General features: G+C 40.2%; 1 protein-coding gene across 2 annotated transcripts in view; it reads right to left on the minus strand.

Annotated features, from left to right (window-relative positions):
• LOC134357267 (ephrin-A5-like) overlaps window positions 1-21,086 on the minus strand; it is a 196,901-nt gene that overhangs the window by 15,771 nt on the left and 160,044 nt on the right. For both annotated transcript variants that reach the window (XM_063068622.1, XM_063068621.1), the window contains exon 2: window positions 13,416-13,708. In XM_063068622.1, coding sequence (XP_062924692.1) covers window positions 13,416-13,708 — 293 coding nt within the window. The remainder of the gene's footprint in view (window positions 1-13,415; window positions 13,709-21,086) is intronic.

The raw sequence follows: 21,086 nt of genomic DNA on the forward strand, positions 1-21,086 counted from the left end.
CAGCTCCCTACCAAGCAGATTTCCTCCAGGTGCATCTTGTGAATGCAATGCCTTCCTAGTTTTTAGATGTCATGTCAAATTCCTTCAGGCTGATTTTGATGTTATTTTCAAAGCGTTTCCTTTGCCCACCAGGGGCTCGGTGACCTTCCTTCCACTGGGAGTGAAAGATCTGTTTGGAGAGACTTGAGCTAGGCACCCGGAGAAATGACCCATCCACCCGAGTTGGTGTTGCTTTAGTAGCATGTTATATTCCCTCACTAGAATTCATAGGTATTAAATACTCCTGTTGCAACTTGAAAGAAGGCAGCAGTGGACAATACGGAATGATGGCCTACTCATCTGAATCTCGAGCCTACACCTGTCGGTCAACGTAATCATACAGATTGTAATAATACAAGAAAGAGAAGCAGTAGTTTTATCACTCATCAAGGTTGCTCTGTCATTTGTTTCTGCATGTCAAATCCACCTTCCTTGACGTCAGATTCCCTTAATGCCTGTAAATCCATCGATCTCAGTTCTGAATGATCTCAACAACTGAGAAACCACGATCCTCTAAAACAACATGAGGCCAACAGACCCCTTGCTTAATGATATTGGTCCATGGCATAAGAAAGGTTGGGAACACCTGCTCTAAAGGTAGAGAATTCCTTAGAATTAGAACCATCTCTACGAACAAAAAATTTTCCACAACCCATTCCTAAATTGTCACCTCCTTAGCCTAAGATGATGCTCACTCATTTTGGATTCCCTAGTCACAGGGCACACATTTTGGGCCTTTTTTAAAATTAAAATCTGTTTGCATTCTTCTGAACTCCAGAGAATATTTGCCAAATTTACAAGAAAATTCTGTCAGGCTCCTGCAAGAGCAAAGCAGCAGTGGAAAGCACATCTGGAAGTTATCAATCCATTCTTCAAAGTTAATAATTTGCTGCTATAAATCTTCAAAGAATGTTAATTTTTTAATTATTTTTTGTCGCATTCACAGATGATCTGCATCCATTTAAATTCCATTGGCTCTTCAGGCTTGAGATTCTCATGCACACTGATTTCAAGAAATTGGATCACATCTAAAATTCCCTGTATTACCCCATTACATCTTACAACACATCCCTGCTCTACAGATCCCAGGTTTCAACATATTATGCTCTTCACCCAGTCCAGCAAAGGCAATGGAATTACAAGATGTTAACTCCCAAATCAACTTTAGAAACACTCCACACTGCTATATCATACTTCATTATCAAATCCCTATTCAAACCCAACCTCTGGGGCTAAATTTTCCAGTTTCTTGAACGTGAAAGAACTCCCATTTAAAATGTGCATTTTAGACAACAGTTGTACCTGAACAGTACTATTGGAAATTATAATGAAGGTTTACAAGAGGTACGGGTATTGGTGCATTAATATATTTTATACCTTACAAAGATGTCACTTTAAAACAAATTATTGGTTTAACTTCAAAAATCAATAAACTAAATATACAGTAAATGATACTATCATCATACTTTAATATTGTAAATCTTCAATTTACAGATGTATTTAGGGAGCTATTATTTCACTTTCTAGAAGGAAATAGTTCCCTTAAAAGAGGCTAAAAATTTACGATACAAATTCCACAGACAGAGGAAATCAAAACTAAGTTTAGCCGAATAATATTTCAAAGAGAAATTTTCAGCTTTTCCAGACAGCACTCTATTACATTCACTTAATATGTAAACACTGATACATGATGTTAGATATTTATTCTGTTTAATTTTGAATATGATACATTTAGCTTGATTTCAATTGATCTTGTTACCGAAAATTTGCTTCTCAGACTGCCAATTTACCTTCAACGAAAAATAATAAATTAGATCTCTTTAACAAAAATGTTATTTTTTCACATTATACTTTAGAGTATAGAACAATACAACACAGTGCAAGCCCTTTGGCCCATGATGTTGAGCCAAACACATAACTACGCTATGATTAATCTAACCCTTCCCTTTCACTTAAGCCCTCCATTTTCATTGAAGCACATGAACTTTTAAATTTTCATATGCTTCAAGAGATCATTGTGAGACTATGAATGCATACTTTCCATCAGCTAGGACCAAATTCTACAAGATGACTTCAGCAGCATGAGGGCTATTGCAGGGTCATGGTCTGAAATAGTGACTGTTTATTCCCCTCCATGGATGCCACCTAGTTTGATAATTCTAAGGCTGGAGGGGATAGAGTCAAAATATTCGAACTGAAGGAGAATCCAATAGGCTTCACAGGCACAGGTGCGATAAGTGAGGCTCTCTTTCATTGATATTATTCTATTATGGATTTATTGAGTATACCCACAAGAAAATGAACCCCAGGGTTGTATATGGTGACATTTATGTAATTTGATAATAAATTTATTTTAAACTTTGGATTTGATGTTATTGGGAACATGGTCAGCAGTGTTTTGGAAAGGCTCAAATGTGGGAGACCAGTGGAATAAGCTAGAATCGAGGCAACCAAGAGAGTGAAATCCTGCAGCAGAAAAAAAACCAAGGCAGGTTTAAAAAAGAGCAATAATCTAAAACTGGAACCCTGTGGTCTTACGGATTGAGTAGATGAGTTGTCTGCAGCTCACCCTGTTAGAATAGACGGCACCAAGGTTGAAAATAGTCTGTTTCAGTTCAAGTAGTTAACTAGGAGAGGGCTGAAAGTTGACAGCTTGGAAACAGAGTTTGTGGCGAGTACTGAAGACGATGGTTTTGATCTTTCCAATATTTAGCGAAAGTCTTTGATTATCAGCGCTGAATGGCAAGACAGGCAGTTTAGTGAAGGTGTAATGATCTGAAGAAGTGGTGGTATGGTAAAGCTAAATATGATCAGTGTTCTTGTACCAATCGTTGGTAAAATGAGGGGCGACCAGCATCTAAGTTTCCTAAAGCAGTCTGCTTCTCTAGCTCTACTGAAGATCGTGAAGCCCTCCTTACCACAAGCACCATCACAGGCACAAATCATCATATAAGCAGCATATTTGTGGTATCTTAGTGTCATATAAGCTGCACACTTGGGTCTGCAAAGCCATCCAAAACACGAGCCTTGGTTATGCTCACAAATCCTGATTACCCTGTTCTATGTCTCAATGATGTAGAATGGCGTTTGCACAAAGGTTCTACATCTTGAGAGTCAACACTCATAGTTTCTGTTTTAACTCCTTTCCAGCTGTCCTGAAACATGCTGACCTCATGAAAGCTGCTATAAAAATTCCAGTTTTTTTCCCCCGTTAAGTGAAGAACCAAATCAATATGCGATATGCACCATTGCAAAAAGGAGTTAACAGCAGTAATTGACCATCAATTATTTTAAAGTATCTGCCATTCCTTTGTGCTATAGAGATAAACATCACTGTACCTTCTCATCCACTCAGAAACTAATATTGAAATACCTCACTGTAAAGAGTGCAGAAGGAAGAGCATAGAAAGTATATAGGCCAAAAGATCATAATACATAGGTGCAGAAAGGCCATTCAGCCAATTGAGACTATTCCACCATCCAATCATGGCCAACTTATTATCCCTCCCATCCCTATTGTCCTGCCATCTCTCTGTGACCTTTGACGGCCTTACTAACCAAGAACCTATCAACCTCCGCTTTAAATATACCCAAAGGACTTGCCCGCCACAGCCGTCTGTGGCAATGAACTCCACAGATTCACCGCCCCCAGCTAAAGAAATTCCTTCTCATCTCTGTTCTAAAGGGACACTCTTGCATTCGGAGGCTGTGCCCTCTGTCCCCACTATAGGAAACAACCTCTCCAAGTCCACTGTATTTAGGCATTTCAATATTCGGTAAGTTTCAATGACAGCCCCCCTCATTCTTATAAACTCCAAATGATTACAGGCTCAGAGCCATCAAATGCTCCTCATACGTTAATCCTTTAATTCCTGGAATCATTCTTGTAAATCGCCTCTGGACCCTATCCAATGCCAACACATACTTTCTTAGATACAGGGCTCAAAACTGCTCACAATTCTCCAGTGTGGCCAGACCATCATCTTGCAAAGCCTCGGCTTTATGATGTATGGGAACAATGGGACCCTGGACAGGTTTCACTCGCCTCAGCACTGAACGGACTCTGCAGCTGTGGACTCACTTTTGGGGACTCTGCAGTTCATGTTCTACACCTATTAACCTGGTGATTCTCTCTCCCCTACCCCCACCTTTTAAATCTACTCATCTTTTTTTCTCCACTCCTGCCGAAGGGCCCCCATCCGAAACGTCAACTGTACTTTTTTCCGTAGACGCTGCTTGACCTGCTGAGTTCCTCCAGCATTTTGTGTGTGTGTTGCTCGGATTTCCAGCATCTTCAGATTTTCTCTTGTTAGTTCACGTTCCACATGCTCTTGTTTACATTTTTCTACTATTTGCGCAATTCGTCATCTTTTGCAAATTGGATATGTGGCAGTCTTGTGTTGTGTGTGTGTTTTTAGTGAATTTTATTGTTTCTTTGTTTTGTGATTGCCTGCAAGAAGATAAATCTCATGGTTGTATATGATATACGTACATACCTTAATAATACATTTGAACACTCCTTTAAAAAATAAAAGTATCTGCTCTGTGACTGTGTTTTTATTACTGATCAGAAACCAAAAGCCACTTTACAAAATAACCAACTTGACCAAAAATCTTGAAGCAGCTTAAAAGTTTACTTCATAGTGTTGTACTCTACTATTATAAATATACTGTAATGGGTGGCAATTAATGCATTATAACGCTGTTTCCTTGTGTTTCTTTAAATGCAATGCAACAAATTTGAGTGCTGGAATGTGAGACATATTGCAGGAGTGTGGGTTTTCCTCATCTTATTTATGTTCCTGCTCACAGGATCACAACTGATTCTTCCTGTCTCTCACGTAGAGTAAAATATCATCAAGGATGCCTGAGCTTCTGGAAGACCTGCATTTGTGAATAAAGGAACCAATGGCTGGGTGAGCCTGTTCTGAAAATATAACAACTTATAGAAATTACCTTGAGATTTCACTCAACAAATTCCATAAAAGAACAATTGGTTTGATTTATTAGTTTCAGTAAGAGACGTTCACCACAATCTACTTCTAGAGCGATTCCATGATTATTTATTCACATAATATTTCTTGTGTAAAACTATAAAAAGTCACAATTGAACCATTATATTTTGTCATATCACCATTATGGACATTGGATCAAGTCCTGTTTCACAGTTCCTAATCTGAACTGAACAGAGTTAGAAGTCACAAATCAGTTAACCTCATGCTGGGATGACATTTCTACTTTACCTCATACTCTCGGCTCACAACAGGAAGTATTGGCTGCTAAGACCTAATCTGAATTGGTATTTGTTTCTATAATAGCGCAAAACCAATGAAACCTCAACAAGCATTCTTCAGCAGTATCACTAAAATCAAATGATTGCAGCGCATTAAGAAATTGTTCCTGCCTTTTTGCAGGTCTCTCTGGTCATGAAAGGTCTGATGCAAACTATGCTGAAAATATACACAAGAACTTGCAATCACAGCAGCCCCTGCCATTAAACTTGTGCTTTCACGATATATGGATGGCGGTTTATCTCAAGCTCGGGTGATGTTTAGACCTGCTATGCTTATGCACGGGGGGGGGGGGGGGGGGACTCCAGAATTCAAAGAGGAAGATTAGGTGGTGTGTAGAGTTGAGGAATGTGGGTCAGTAGTAACAATTCCCCCCATTTATATTAGCAGCCTCTTCAAAAATTGAAGAGTAAAAGGAAGCCACCTCTTTCAGTGTGGATGCAAGTGAGAAACATCCCTTTCATCTGAAAAGCCTCGGGAATTCTTGCAAAATCAGCCACCCCATGAGTCAAATGGTCCTCAGTTGATCCAAAGCCCAGAGCTTTCTCCTGGGGAAGATTCAAGGATCCTCTGGTAGCAATATCTGAGCAGACGTTTAATGTTTGTAGCATCAGCTTGCTCCAAGTTGAGGTGATTGTTCCCAAGGGAAGATCTGAGTCTGGTGAGAAGTTCCATCAAATCCCCACGTTTTGAGCATAGTAGTGACAGTGGACGGGAAAGCCGCACAAGTTTAAAAGTCTCCTCAGTGCACCTTATGGAATCGACCTCAATCAATGTAGGTTGCAAGTGACTCTTGACATCAGGTGCATTGTTGTTGCTTTCCATGCCTTGTGGCACATTGGGTGGCAATCTTGCCCTTTCTTTACCATTTTTGTCTGTGTCTTAAGGGGCCAAGTTGCGAGCTCAAAGCTCAACCCAGCATGGAGGGTAAGTGTGTACGGAGCCGGCCAGATTCGAACCCGGGACCATTTGCCTGGAAGTCCAGTGCAGATGCCACTACACCACCTGGTACGTACAAGGCCAGAACAGCTGAGCTCTAATTGGCAACTGTAGCAGAGGGGAATTGATAAAGGGGGCAATCAAATACCATGTGCCTAAACAGAAAAAAATCAAGGGAATAAAAATTGATTTTTAAAGTAGATTCAGCAAAATGGTTTCTATAAATAGGCCAAACTAAAATAAGGATAAATTCCATTGCAGAGTCTAGTCGGAAATTCAAGATGGCAAAATCTGCGTACATCAGCCCTCTTATGGTAGGGAATAATAAGCCAAGTCATAATCATTGCATGAAAAAGCAAATAAACTGGCCCTGAAACATCTCATTAGGCAGATGTTAAATGACCAGGAAGAAGCGAAGCATGCAATGGCTGCTGCAAATGGACCTCTTTGCTAAATACTCCATCCTCTCAATTCCCCATAGTGTGAAATGTGAACTAACCAACAAATGGCCAGTGTGTTCGATTGCTCAGGAGGGGAAGGAAGACACATTGTGCAATGGAATGTAAATAACAAAATATTCATCAGTTATTAATTAAGCACTTCTATAATTGAAACTCATGTGGTAAAACACTACTGACTGTTACGTTTGTGGGAAGTGTCAGGAAACACAATTTTTCTTCAATATCAAGGCAGTGCAACCAAGGGAGATACATTATTTAAAAATCATTGCATTTTCAATGCTTGTTATGAATGAAAGAATTAGTACTAAAATTAAAATATACATGAACTAAGCTAATTCCTTTAGGGTCTTTACATCAATTATTTGTTGTCAGTGTTATTTTTTAAAGAAAATAGATCCAAGGGGTAGATCATTGTCTGCACGTTATTTTTTTTTAAAAATCAGATATGCTAATTCACAGCTCAATGCCAAAAGTCATAGGCCATTTTCACAATATAATTCCCTTTGTTTAATAACATTAATCAGGCCTGTTTGCAGACATGAAGCACTTGAAAAGTCTTCCTTTATTGTACAGTGGCACCTATTTGAAGTCCATGCCTCTTACATAAGGGTGAACAAAACACATCTTAGATCAACTGTTTTTCAACTGGCTGAATGGGTAATTTTCCTTTCAAACTTGAAAGCTTGGACTGCCAGAATTAAGAAATATTGCCTCAATTTGATTTTATCCCACACGAGTTTTGTTGATTAACTAGTTTCTTTTGCTCGAATGAATTACACTGGCTTCTGTCTTTGCCATCTAATTTTATCAGAGGCTCAACAAATCATCTTTATTGTGATGTCTTGCACTGAACTGGAACACAATGAAGTAAAATTGGGTTTCTGTTAAATGAATTGCTAGGACAGTTAATCTTTATCTAAGGACTATGGTAACTATTTTGTTTACTGTGGCAGTTAAAAATGTTTTTAGTAATGCATTTGGCAACCAGCATGTGTTAATATATAAAAAATAGTAAAATTACCAGACATTAATTTGAACCTATTTATTTTGGATAACACTGAAATAAACGTATGTGCAAGGCCCAATGACAATACAGGCTGCAGCTTAAAGGTCACCTTGTCTAGGTCTAGTTTCACTGTACCCACACTAACCAAACTTCTGCAACACTTAGATTTCTTTGAAGAAGACATTAAGTGGGTCTACTGAATTGGTTATCAATGGGTGAACTTTCAATAAGAGAGTGTTATGACACAATTTTGACAATGTAAATTGCACTAATTTGAGTAGAGAATTTGCTTAATCTGTTAAAGTCAGTTTGTTGAAAATGTTTTTCTTCTCCTTCCCAACAGATGCTTGCAATGAATGTCTGACTCTGCACAGATCAGTCTTCACAGCTTTCTACTTAACCTTCATAACTCAGCTGCAGTGTTTAACAGGGAGTTTCTTTTACAGATAGCTCAGGGAAAAGCAGAAACAAGAGGTGTTCTGGGCGTTTTTATTCTCCCTACTTTAAGTTGAGGTGAGACTTAGCAAGACTAACTAGCACCCATGAGAATTCAAGTGGAGGAATTTCTTCTACTTCAAACCAACAAAATACTTCTAAGACTTGCTTATAATTTCCCAGGGCACATAGCTACAGCACACTGCCAGAAAAAATGACTAGCTCACACATTTATTTCACGGAAAGATTAAATCTGTTATGATCTTTTTCTTTATTTTCTGTCAAAAACCATGTACTTTTCTATAACCTACCACTATTTTTTATCACCAAATGCACATTTAATTTTAAGGTAAAATAAAAACTTTGCTTCAGTGGTTCATATACTTCATTTCCTCCAGTGACCTTTTGTTCCAGGAGTCTCAGTTATTAAATTAATAAGAGAATTTCAACATGGCTTTCACTGCTGAAGTACAATAAAAATAAAAGACTACATCTGCCAATTTAAAAATCATGATGAATATCAAATTTGTTTTAAAATAAAGGTTTCGACAACTACCAGATATTTGGTAACTGTTTCTTTCCCCCTCCCTTTAATGGTTCCCATGCCCCCCTGTCTCAGACACATCCAGGCACTTGCACTTGATCTTCTCAGTGAAGGATATGACTAAATGTTATTGTCTTTTCACTCAACACCCAAGCAACAGGCCTGTGGGGTTTCTGGAAGAACTGTGGTGCTAGGGAGAAAATACAAATAACTATACAAGTGACAAAGTTGTCTGACTCCACATGGAGTCTAACCTTCTCTGGCTTTTAAAACTGCAAGCTCTTTAAAGGGATTGACTGGAATTCCTCTGTGACTCCAGTCAAGCATTCGCCCTGTGGTGCTATGGTAGCATAGGAACATTCCACTGTACGTTCTGCAGAAAAGTTCAAGATAGTCACAGGGGCCACATAACAGAGAATTAATTTTGTGGATATTTATTAGCAAATTTTGGAGCCTGCACACAAAATCTCACAAGGATACAGGTCAGCTCTCTTACACTGTTTACTGGACTTTCTGTTGAAGGCCAAGGGCAAATACATATACACTGCTTTATTTAAAGAAAAAAGCTTTGAAGATTATCTTTATTTGTCATATGTACGAGGGGTGATTGATACGTTCGTGGCCTAAGGTAAAAGGAGTCAATTTTAGAAAACCTAGCACATTTATTTTTCAACATAGTCCCCTCCTACATTTACACACTTATTCCAGCGGTCGTGGAGCAAACGGATCCCTTCTTGTTTGAAGTGGTCCACAGCAGGGGTGATTGGTAAGTTCGTGGCCTAAGGTAGAAGGAGATGAGTTATACCGCTCTCATTACATGCACGTGCAGTTCAACTCTTTGAGTGAAAATGCAGAAAGTTTGAAGTTAATAACTCATCTCCTTCTACCTTAGGCCACAAACTTATCAATGTTCCCTGCTGTGGACCACTTTCTGGAGGTCCAGGACACCGACTTCTACCAAACAGGGGATCCATACGCTCCACGACCGCTGGACTAAGTGTGTACACGTAGGAAAAATAAATGCACTAGGTTTTCTAAAATTGACCCCTTCTACCTTAGGCCACAAACTTATCAATCACCCCTCGTACATTGTAGCATAGAATGAAATGCATTGTTTGCATCAATAACTGATGAGGAAGCGCTGGGGCCAACCTAAAAGTGTCACCGTTCTTCCAGTTCAAACAAAGTCTGTACGTTCTCACTGTGATCGTATTGGGTTCCTCCGGTGCTCTGGTTACCGCCCACATTCCAAACATGTGGGAAGCTGTATTGGCGCCAGAGGGGTGGTGACCCTTGCGAGCTACAATCCTTGGACTCTGTCAGTTGTTGGTGCAAAATAGCACAATTCACTGGATGTTTTGATGCTCAATGTACACGTGACAAATAAAGCCAAACTTTTAAGCATGCCCACAATTTACTAACCGTAGCCCAGTAATCTTTTGGAATGTGGGAGGAAACCCTCGTGGTCAAGGAGAGAACGTACAAACTCCTTGTAGAGAATGGCGGAATTGAATCTGAGTCACTGGAACTGGAATAGCATTGCGTTTACTGCTACAAACCATGCCGGCCACAAACTAAAGTGAAAATGCTTAGTTATCCATTATAAACGTCCAATAGTTGAGCACAGTGCCCAAAATGGGCAACTTCTAAAGAAGGTGCTACTGGATCCAAATCAGCAATTATTTTAAAAAGTTACTGCTCTAATCTATTTGTTGATATTTCCCACTGCTGAGATCTCAGCTTCAGTTGAAACATTGTCTGAGGATTAAGAGTCGATCACAAATTAATACCTTGCTTGAATTGAGACATTTTTTTCATGAAAAGCAAGGAAGAATGAATTCAGAGTAAAATGATGAAGATCTTCAAAGGGTCAGTTAGCTGATTTTGAGAAGGAAAGCAACTTATCCTTTCAGCTTGCTACTTCTCTCTCCCCATATGCTAAATAATGCCTGAACATTATTTCTAAATCTCAATACTTTGCTTCTGTGGTATCCTAAAATTGCATTTCTTCTTGTGAATTACTCTTCATTGTACTACTGCCCCAAGTTTAATTTTGAGATATGGTATATTTTATGTAAATAGTATGCTCCAAACTGCCATTATTGATTAATGTCTAATAAAGTATTTTCCTCCGACTGAATAACTCCACTGAATAACTCCACATCGAGGGGACTTCAAAGTTCACTTACAGGACCTTTAACTGAGACTCAGGGCAATGATTCAAGTTTAGCAAGGAAATGCTGGCCATTCTGTACTTTCATTGAACTCATTTGCCACTGTTTCCTAGGTTGCATGTTAACGTTGCTCCCGTCCGCAGAGCGGGTGGAAAGCTGTAGTAGGATCCCAGTATTCACACTTCACAAATCTAACCTGATAATACATCATGGGAACACGGTCTCCATTCACCTGGATGTAGAAGAACTACTGAGAGATCAAGGTAAGTTTTGGTCAATTTGCTTTTCAAAACTAAATACTGCTTCTGTTTACTTAAGCATTTTGATTAGTTTCTCAGAGCTTGTGATTTTTTAATATTTGAATTATATTTTAATTTTTACATGTTTTAATAGTTTGATCACTTTTCATAGTTTTGCCATGTTTCTGGGTGACTGAAGCGTTCAAAAATAGAGGCTTGGATTAATCTGTTGTCACATGGCATACTACCAACTGTCTTGGATGTTGGGCCCATTGCTCGTAAATTCAGAGAGGTCGAGGAGGCCGGGCACTGCTGACTGGGCCTTAGACACTTCCATCTGTGGACTGCACCACTGCAGAATGTGGGAAGTAAAATAGCTACACACCTCGGATTTGGAGTGAATATATGCTGAGGGGACAGAGGACGGGGTCAGATAGGAGACACCTGGTGAGCGTGGATTAAGTAATTGAATCAGAGCTCAGAGGGTGGTCTCATGGGTGGCGTGGGGCCTGGGAGATGTCAGCAAAAACTGCAGTGGGGCGATTGGGGTTTGAACAGTGATGTATGGCAGGCTGCACTAAAGTTCAGTAATTAAAAATGTAAATGAAGGAGAAGCTTCTTCAGTCTGGTTTCCAATACTGAACTGGGTCCTACTCCAGAGGGTATCCCTGTTACAGGAGTTTTAATAGCTGTTATAATAGTAGTTATCTCCACTGTTTCAGAGATAACAGAGCTTTTAAAGCCTTCCAAATGTAAAATATCTCGGAGGCCAGGAATCTGAAATAAAATTAAAATTAAATGCTGGTAAGACACAGAAGGTCAGACAGTGTCTGTGAAGCAGGACTGATGATCTTCCAATGAAAGGTCATGAACTTGAAATGATAATCCTAGAAAAGAAACACTAAGTATTCCAGCAATTCTCCAAAGAAGCATTGTACTGAGAATGGGAGAGGCATTCGATGTGGAAAATACTTCACTGGTTAAAATGTGACAAGTAATCCCTCGTCAAATTTTTGAGTGGACTGAGTCAGCATGGAAAACTTCATCATCATTTTCTGCTCCATAAGAAAATTCCTCTCACATGCTGAAGATATTACTGCTTCTCATCAAAATTCCTAGACCATTTTTTTTAAATTTGAAAAGATGATTGTGAAAGCTTTTCCAGCACCTTCTTGATCAAGGCCTCCTGGAGAAACCACACTGAATTGTGCACTAACCCCAGAGCACTGTGTATGGTCGCACAGTACCCTGCACGTACGGAAAAGGGCTTTCCACCGTATTCAGTGGTAGGCCAAAGCTCACAGTAGGAGTAGTGATTTTTTGTGAGGCCCAGCAGCAGTTGGTGTGGGGAACCAGAGAGGACTAGGACTGATTTCTGACAGAGTGGGGAGGGGAGTTGGATAACTTTGGGGAAGGAATATAGACATCAAAATGGTTACAGAGTAGTAGTGGATCTGACACATGATTAGCCATGAATTAGGAATATGGAGGGATAACAGGCATATTAGTAGCCTAAAGGACATCAACAGATAAACTGAACTGAGGGTGTGGACAGGGTGGGTGATGCAGAATTCTTCAGAAGAACACCTGCCCATCTTTTCTCCCCAGTGTAGCAGACCCGATTAACTAGGAGCAGCTTCTCCTCTTCAGATAAAGCTGACTACTGTGTTAATGACCCAAAGTATTCACAGGCTTATTAGATCCAAAGATAACATCAAAATGGATTGACACACTAGCCCACGGCTTCCACTGTACAGAAAGAGGACCTGGACAGGTGTTAGGCTGTGCAACATACTAGGTTTAATCAGGTTTTGGATTAAATTCCCAGTAAGCACATGCAAAACAGGAATTTCTAATCAGGCATAATGGGAATTTATTTTTTAAATGTGAATTAAAGTTAGTTGAAAAGTAACACTCAACTTCACTTGCCCCATTATTGAAATGTTCCCACGATCAATTGACTCACTTTCAAGGACTCTTCAAGTTCTTGATATTTATTGCTTATTTATTTATTACTATTGTTTCTTCATTTTGTATTTGCACTGTTTGTTGTTTTCTGCACACTGGCTGAACTGCCCAGTGGGCAGTCCTTCATTGATTCTGTTATAGTTATTATTCTATAGACTTGTCGAATATGCCGCAAGAAAATGAATCTCAGGGTTGTATGTTGTGACATATGTGTACTTTCTAGAAAATATATTGTATTGTCAACAACAGAAATGACATTGTGTGGTGCAACATCACTCTTACATTGCTGGAGAAAGGAAAAGACAGATGTGATACTCACAGATGTAGTAATATTCCCGGCCAGGTCTGAATTCAAATCCTAATGAAAATGGAGTAAACAGCTGGAACTTTTCAGAGAATTTTAAGGGACCATTGGATGCATAAGGCCTGTTACACTCCCATCGCTTGAAACCTTTGGAGGTGTGATCACATGAGCGGTAGCCATCGTAATTCACCATGTAGAGAACATAGCGCTCTGTCTTGTCTTCCGGTACAGAGTCATCATAATGAGGGCAGAAAACATCCAAGTAATCATTGATGCAAACTTCAATGTGGAAATCACCCTTCAGGAACCTGCAAACAAAAAACATTTTGTTTTAACAGAAAGAGTACATACTACACAATGACCTCTGTCAACAATTAGAAAATAGCCAGCATAAAACAAAACGTTGGTTTGCAATAATGAAATCTTTACCTCGTACATACTTCAATCCACGTTATTGTACATTCCAAACTGTACATTTTTTTAAAGTTTACTTTTATCGATACAGATAGGCTCAGTGATTATTGAAGACAATCAAAGCAGAAGTAACAACAGAAACTTTAGATTGCTGCCTTTTTCTTTTGTAAACATGGATGACAATTCTGCCCCTACGCGGGGTGAAATAGCTTCTCTTCAACCATAAGACAAGTTCCATTCAGGTGTACCTCTGTGCTCCAGATTAACACCCACCCACTGATCAGAGATGGCATAGTTTACACCTTTCTACTTGAAAATTGAGCCACCTGTCACTTACATTAAAGACCTCTTGAGAAGGTCTTTAGTGCAGATGTTGCATATCTCAACAAATGCCTTGTGGAGAGCATTCTAACTGGTTGCATTACTGCTGGCATGGAGGTGCCAATGCACAGGACCGGGAGAAAACTGCAAATTCGTAAAAACAGCCAGCCTCATGATGGGCTCTGGCCTCCCCATCATTGAGGACATCTTCAGAAGACGATCCCTCAAAAAGGTGGCATCCATTATTAAGGATCCCTGCCACACAGAACATGTCCTCTTCTCATTACTACGCCCAGGGAGGAGGTACAGGAGCCTGAAGGCACACCCTCAACATTTTAGGAACAGCTTCTCCCCTTCCACCATCAGATTGCAGAATGGTTCATGAAACCATGAACACTACCTCACTACTTTGTTCACTTTTAGCACTATTCATCTTTTTTATATATATTACCGATTGTAAATTATAGACTTTTACGTATTACACTGTACTGCAGCCAGAAAACAAAAATATTCACAACATATGGCAGTGATAATAAACCTGATTCTGATTCACAAGATTTTTTTTCAGAGTTGGAGTCCCAATAGGTTTTGATATTAGTTTATTACATTCGTCTGATGAAAATCTAACACACTGAATGGCTGCATCATATGTGTGATGAACAATTTTAAAATAAAGACTGCTTTCCAGTAACACATAAATTTAGAGTCGGAAATGATGGCGATCCCAAACTATCTCATTGTATATTCCAAAATCCAAAAAAATACAACATCTGAAACACTTCCGGCCCCAAGCATTTTGGATAAGGAACACTTAACCATTACATGCATATACATGTACTTACTAAGTAATTTGTGACTACATATTGGACATAGACTTTCATCTCAAATTTAGTTCCTGTTAAAGTCACTGAACTGGTACAAAGCTACTTTCACTTAAACTAGTCACTTAAAACTCTTCCATACTGACAGAGAAATGGCAAAATTGTTTGCAAAATTATCACCTTCTAATGAATCTGTCGGCACAACTTACAGGAGAACACCATGAGAAAACATAAAATAACAACTGTAAACAACTAAATACATAAAAATTTACTTCATAAATCTCTATGTATTCTCCATCTATTCATACAAGCAGGTTTACAAACTAGGTAATGTCATTAAAGAAGTGTTTACTGGGAAATTCAGTGATAACTCTGCACTGTAAGTTATTTGCTTTTCTTTAAAATCATAAAAATATAAAATCAAAAGTACAGGCATTAGTATTGAACTGTTCCAAGTGTTCAATTTTTAAGAATGCCTTATAGAATTAGGTAACAAATCAAGAAATAATGTACATAGCCCTTCTTCTCAGTCAGACTTATACTGGAAGTTCATTGGCAAAGGCACACTACCATACCATCTATAATCCTAGCATTAAGAAACATCTCTTACGTTATTAAAGGAATGTGCAACATTAATTATTGCCATACTGCTCAACTCTAGCCCTCTGAATGAAAGCCTGCCATGAAATCTCCCTTAATCTGCTGACATGACTGCCTGTGTTAGCAAATAATGATTCTTAGATGCAAGCAGCAGGAAGCTTTCTCAACTCCACTCGAAGTACGGTGTACACTTTTACATATACCTGCTGTCTGATATGGCTCATTAGAGATAATTAAACACAAAGCTCACATCCCTTACACCTATGTGACTTCCAAGTAGCAAATTGATAGTCCCCAGTTCTCTGAGTCACAGATGCTAATTGTGAAGATAAAGTCCCTCAGTAATTCCTACATATTCAATGATTTGATGGCCACCAGCCAAGAGAACAAAAAAAATTCAGTTGCCAAACCAATCCTAAGCATAATTAAACCCCTTCCCCTCTGTCACCACAAGGAATCTGGTCCTTTGTTGAAAATTAATATTATTAGTTATAATTCCTTTTGATGATTTTAAATAAGTTTGCAGCTTGAGTCATAAATGTGAAGCTATAATTATATAAGAGTAAAACAGCTTTGCAAAGATTAATTGTACATCACAGTCTGAAAGTGGTGAACTGAATTTTAATAACGCATGTTTTGTAGCTGTATTCAAATGTATTTTTAATAGCCAAGCAAATATACCATATATCCCCCCACTATTCACAAGATATGCAAGGCATATTGAATTCCAGAAAAGAAAAAAGTTTTTGCTGATTATTTATAGTCTTGATCTCCAAACTTATTATTCTTTCCTTGTACTTCCTACTTATGTTAAATACGTGCTCAGTTTGAGGAAAATATTTTCTTAAAGTGAACAATAGGGAATAGTAGATTCTTCACAGTTTCAAAAGTTCCCAGCCAGGGTCCGCGGACTCCTTGGTTAATGGTAGGGATTCATGGCATAAAAAAGTTTGGGAATTCCTGCTCCAAATCATTCTGTAGAGAAAAGTTCTCTGCATCTGCTCCATTTGGTATGCTTTTCTTAGATAGAGAATAGGCCATGTTCTTCACTGTTCCTTATCATATGTTCTTTATGTGAGTAGAGGATATTGTGTAATAAGGAGCATAATGTGTTAGTTGGTATAAACAATTACCACAAATGTATATAGAAAGTGACAGAGTGCAGATAAGGCAAAGAGGCATGCACAGTTCTGCTGCACATGAGACAGAATCAGAATTGAAAGCAGTTTGTTTGAATGTAATTAAGTACAGTACAGGCTAACTAGTTAATGATAGGGAAAGGATTATGGTTACATACCATGCAGACAAGCTCAGACACAGCGAGCAGTACTGAGGTAAACTCCAGCAGAACACTAATGAAAACAAGATGTGACAAATTTGAATTAAAAAAAAATAGAGCTGGAGCCTCATCTAACAGTTCATGTAATGAAAAACAAACTTATCTGGGGCATGTGGGGCTTTCCAGACCAAGAACTACATGGAGTGGTGCAAGTTTTGAGCAGTGTGAACATTAAATATTATCAGAATCAGGTTTATTGTCACTGGCATGTCATGAAATTTGTTAACTTAGCAGCAGCAGTTCAATGCAATACATAATATATAGAACATAGAATAGTACAGCACAGTACAGGCCCTTCGGCCCACAATGTTGTGCCAACCCTCAAACCCTGCCTCCCATATAATCCCCCACCTTAAATTCCTCCATATACTTGTCTAGTAGTCTCTTAAATTTCTCTAGTGTATCTACCTTCACCACTGACTCAGGCAGTGTATTCTATGTACCAACCACTCTCTGAGTAAAAAACCTTCCTCTAATATCCCCTTGAACTTCCCACCCCTTACCATGTCCTCTTGTATTGAGCAGTGGTGCCCTGGGGAAGAGGTGCTGACTATCCACTCTATCTATTCCTCTTAATATCTTGTATTCCTCTATCATGTCTCCCCTCATCCCCCTTCTCTCCAAAGAGTAAAGCCCTAGCTCCCTTAATCTCTGATCATAATCCATACTCTCTAAACCAGGCAGCATCCTGGTGAATCTCTTCTGTACTCTTTCCAATGCTTCCACATCCTTCCTACAGTGAGGCGACCAGAACTGGACACAATACTCCAAGTGTGGCCTAACCAGAGTTTTATAGAGCTGCATCATTACCTCGCGATTCTTAAACTCTACCCCTCGATTTATGAAAGCTAACACCCCATAAGCTTTCTTAACTACCCTATCTATCTGTGAGGCAACTTTCAGGGATCTGTGGACATGTACCCCCCAGATCCCTCTTCTCCTCCACACTACCAAGTATCCTGCCATTTACTTTGTACTCTGCCTTGGAGTTTGTCCTTCCAAAGTGTACCACCTCACACTTCTCCGGGTTGAACTCCATCTGCCACTTCTCAGCCCACTTCTACACCCTATCAATGTCTCTCTGCAATCTTCAACAATCCTCTACACTATCTACAACACCATCAACCTTTGTGTCGTCTGCAAACTTGCCAACCCACCCTTCTACCCCCACATCCAGGTCGTTAATAAAAATCACGAAAAGTAGAGGTCCCAGAACCGATCCTTGTGGGACACCATTAGTCACAACCCTCCAATCCGAATGTACTCCCTCCACCATGACCCTCTGCCTTCTGCAGGCAAGCCAATTCTGAATCTACCTGGCCAAATTTCCCTGGATCCCACGCCTCCTGACTTCCTGAATAAGCCTACCGTGTGGAACCTTGTTAAATGCCTTACTAAAATCCATATAGATCACATCCACTGCACTACCCTCATCTATATGCCTGGTCACCTCCTCAAAGAACTCTATCAGGCTTGTTAGACACGATCTGCCCTTCACAAAGCCATGCTGACTGTCCCTAATCAGACCATGATTCTCTAAATGCCCATAGATCCTATCTCTAAAAATCTTTTCCAACAGCTTTCCCACCACAGACATAAGGCTCACTGGTCTGTAATTACCCGGACTATCCCTACTACCTTTTTTGAACAAGCGGACAACATTCGCCTCCCTCCAGTCCTCTGGTACCATTCCCGTGGACAACGAGGACATAAAGATCCTAGCCAGAGGCTCAGCAATCTCTTCTCTCGCCTCGTGGAGCAGCCTGGGGAATATTCCATCAGGCCCCGGGGACTTATCCGTCCTAATGTATGCTCACCCACTGAGAGATCTGTGATCTGACCCGGTTCATTACCTAATACTGGATCTAGTATGGCATTCCCCCTAGTCGGCCTGTCAACATACTGTAACAGGAATCTGTCCTGGACACACTTAACAAACTCTGCCCCATCTAAACCATTGGAACTAATCAGGTGCTAATCAATATTAGGGAAGTTAAAGTCACCCATGATAACAACCCTGTTATTTTTGCACTTTTCCAAAATCTACCTCCCAATCTGCTCCTTGGTATCTCTGCTGCTACCAGGGGCCCTAAAGAATACTCCCAATAGAGTAACTGCTCCCTTCCTGTTCATGACTTCCACCCATACTGACTCAAAAGAGGATCCTGCTACATTACCCACCCTTTCTGTAGCTGTAATAGTATCCCTGACCAGTAATGCCACCCCTCCTCCCCTTTTCCCCCCTCTCTATCCCTTTTAAAGCACTGAAATCCAGGAATATTGAGAATCCCTTCCAGCCCCGGTGCCAGCCAAGTCTCTGTCATAGCCACTACATCATAATTCCATGTATGTATCCAAGCTCTCAGTTCATCACCTTTGTTCCTGATGCTTCTTGCATTGAAGTACACGCACTTTAGCCCTTCTACCTTACTACCTTTACACCCTTTATTCTGCTTCTCTTTCCTCAAAGCCTCCCTAAATGTTAAATCTAGCTTTACTCCATGCACTTCTTTATTACTCCGGGTCCCATCCCCCTTGCAAATTAGTTTAAACCCTCCCGAACCATGCTAGCGAACCTACCTGCAAGAATATTGCTCCCCCTCGAGTTCAGGTGCAACCCATCCAATCTGTACAGGTCCCACCTTCCCCAGAAGAGATCCCAATGATCCAAAAATCTAAAACCCTGCCCCCTGCACCAACTCCTCAGCCAGGCATTCAACTGCCATCTCCTCCAATTCTTACCATCACTATCATGTAGCACTGGCAGCAATCCTGAGAACACCACCCTTGGGGTCCTGTTCTTCAGCCTTCTGCCTAGTTCCCGAAACTCACACTTCAGGACCTCATCCCTCTTCCTGCCTATGTCATTGGTGCCAACATGTATCACGACTTCTGATTGCTTTCCCTCTCGTACCAGGATGTCGTGCACCCGGTCAGAGACATCCCGGACTCTGGCACCCGGGAGGCAACCAACCATGTGGGTGTCCTTCTCACGTCCACAAAATCTCCTGTCTGCTCCCCTGACTATAGAGTCTCCAATGACAACGGCTCTCCTCTTCTCTGTCCCACCCTTCTACACCTTCTTTATATAGAAAATAAATAAATGACAGTGTATGTATATTGAATAGACTAAAAATCCTGCAAAAACAGAAATAATATATTTCAAAAGTGAGTTTGCGTTCACGGGTTCAATGTCCATTTAGGAATCAGATGGCAGAGGAGAAGAGGCTGTTCCAGAATCACTGAGTGTGTGCCTTCAGGCTTCTGTGCCTCCTACCTGATGGTAACAGTGAGAAAAGGGCATGCCCTGGGTGCTGGATGTCCTTAATAATAGATGCTGCCTTTCTGAGACACCACTCCCTGAAGATGTCCTGGGTACTTTGTAGGCTAGTACACAAGATGGAGCCGACTAAATTTACGACCCTCTGCAGCTTCTTTCTGTCCTGTGCAGTAGACCCCCCCCCCACCCCCTCACCCCCATACCAGACAGTGATGCAGCCTGTCAGTGTCTTTGGAAGACCCAGATATTCACAGGCTTTACACTAGAAACAGAAGGTACAAGGACTCTCCTGGGTTCTGCTCCTATGTCTTATAGTCTTACAGAAGACAAAGTGGCTATTGTCATTCTCCTTTCTGGTATTTTTACCTCCTGCTATTTGCCACAAAAGCTGGCTTACCATTCAGCAAAAACATTGACTTTTTCTAATGAAATTATGTGCTGAAAGAGTCACTGCGCTCTGAGATCAAAACCGTAATTTAAATTGCTGACCAAACATGCAGATGCACACAGTTGCTTCTGGGCTTGAATACAAAAAGGAGGAAGTCAATGTAAAAGCATTATGACCACAACCCATATCTGTCACATATTCTAATCTACCAGAGATCGGTTCAAGAGCAGAAGAAATGCAGACACACATTCCAGCAGTATGAGTGTCCTATCAGCAGCCAAAGCAGCATTTCACTTCTCAAAGACAAGAGCAATACTTCTGTGCACTCGGCCTAACCTCTTCTGTCACAGATACAGCACCTCTGTTAAATGATCAGTACGTTTTCATTTAGAGGGCAAAGCAAGGTTAGATACAAAAGGTGACCTCATAGACCCCCTTGACAAACAGCGCTCCAACAAGAACAAGATATACTGTTGATAATGAATTTTAAAAATAAACCCATCTCCCTCCTCTGAAAGAAAGA

The sequence above is a fragment of the Mobula hypostoma genome, chromosome 16 (genome assembly GCF_963921235.1).
Source record: "Mobula hypostoma chromosome 16, sMobHyp1.1, whole genome shotgun sequence".
Lineage (NCBI taxonomy): Eukaryota > Metazoa > Chordata > Chondrichthyes > Myliobatiformes > Myliobatidae > Mobula > Mobula hypostoma.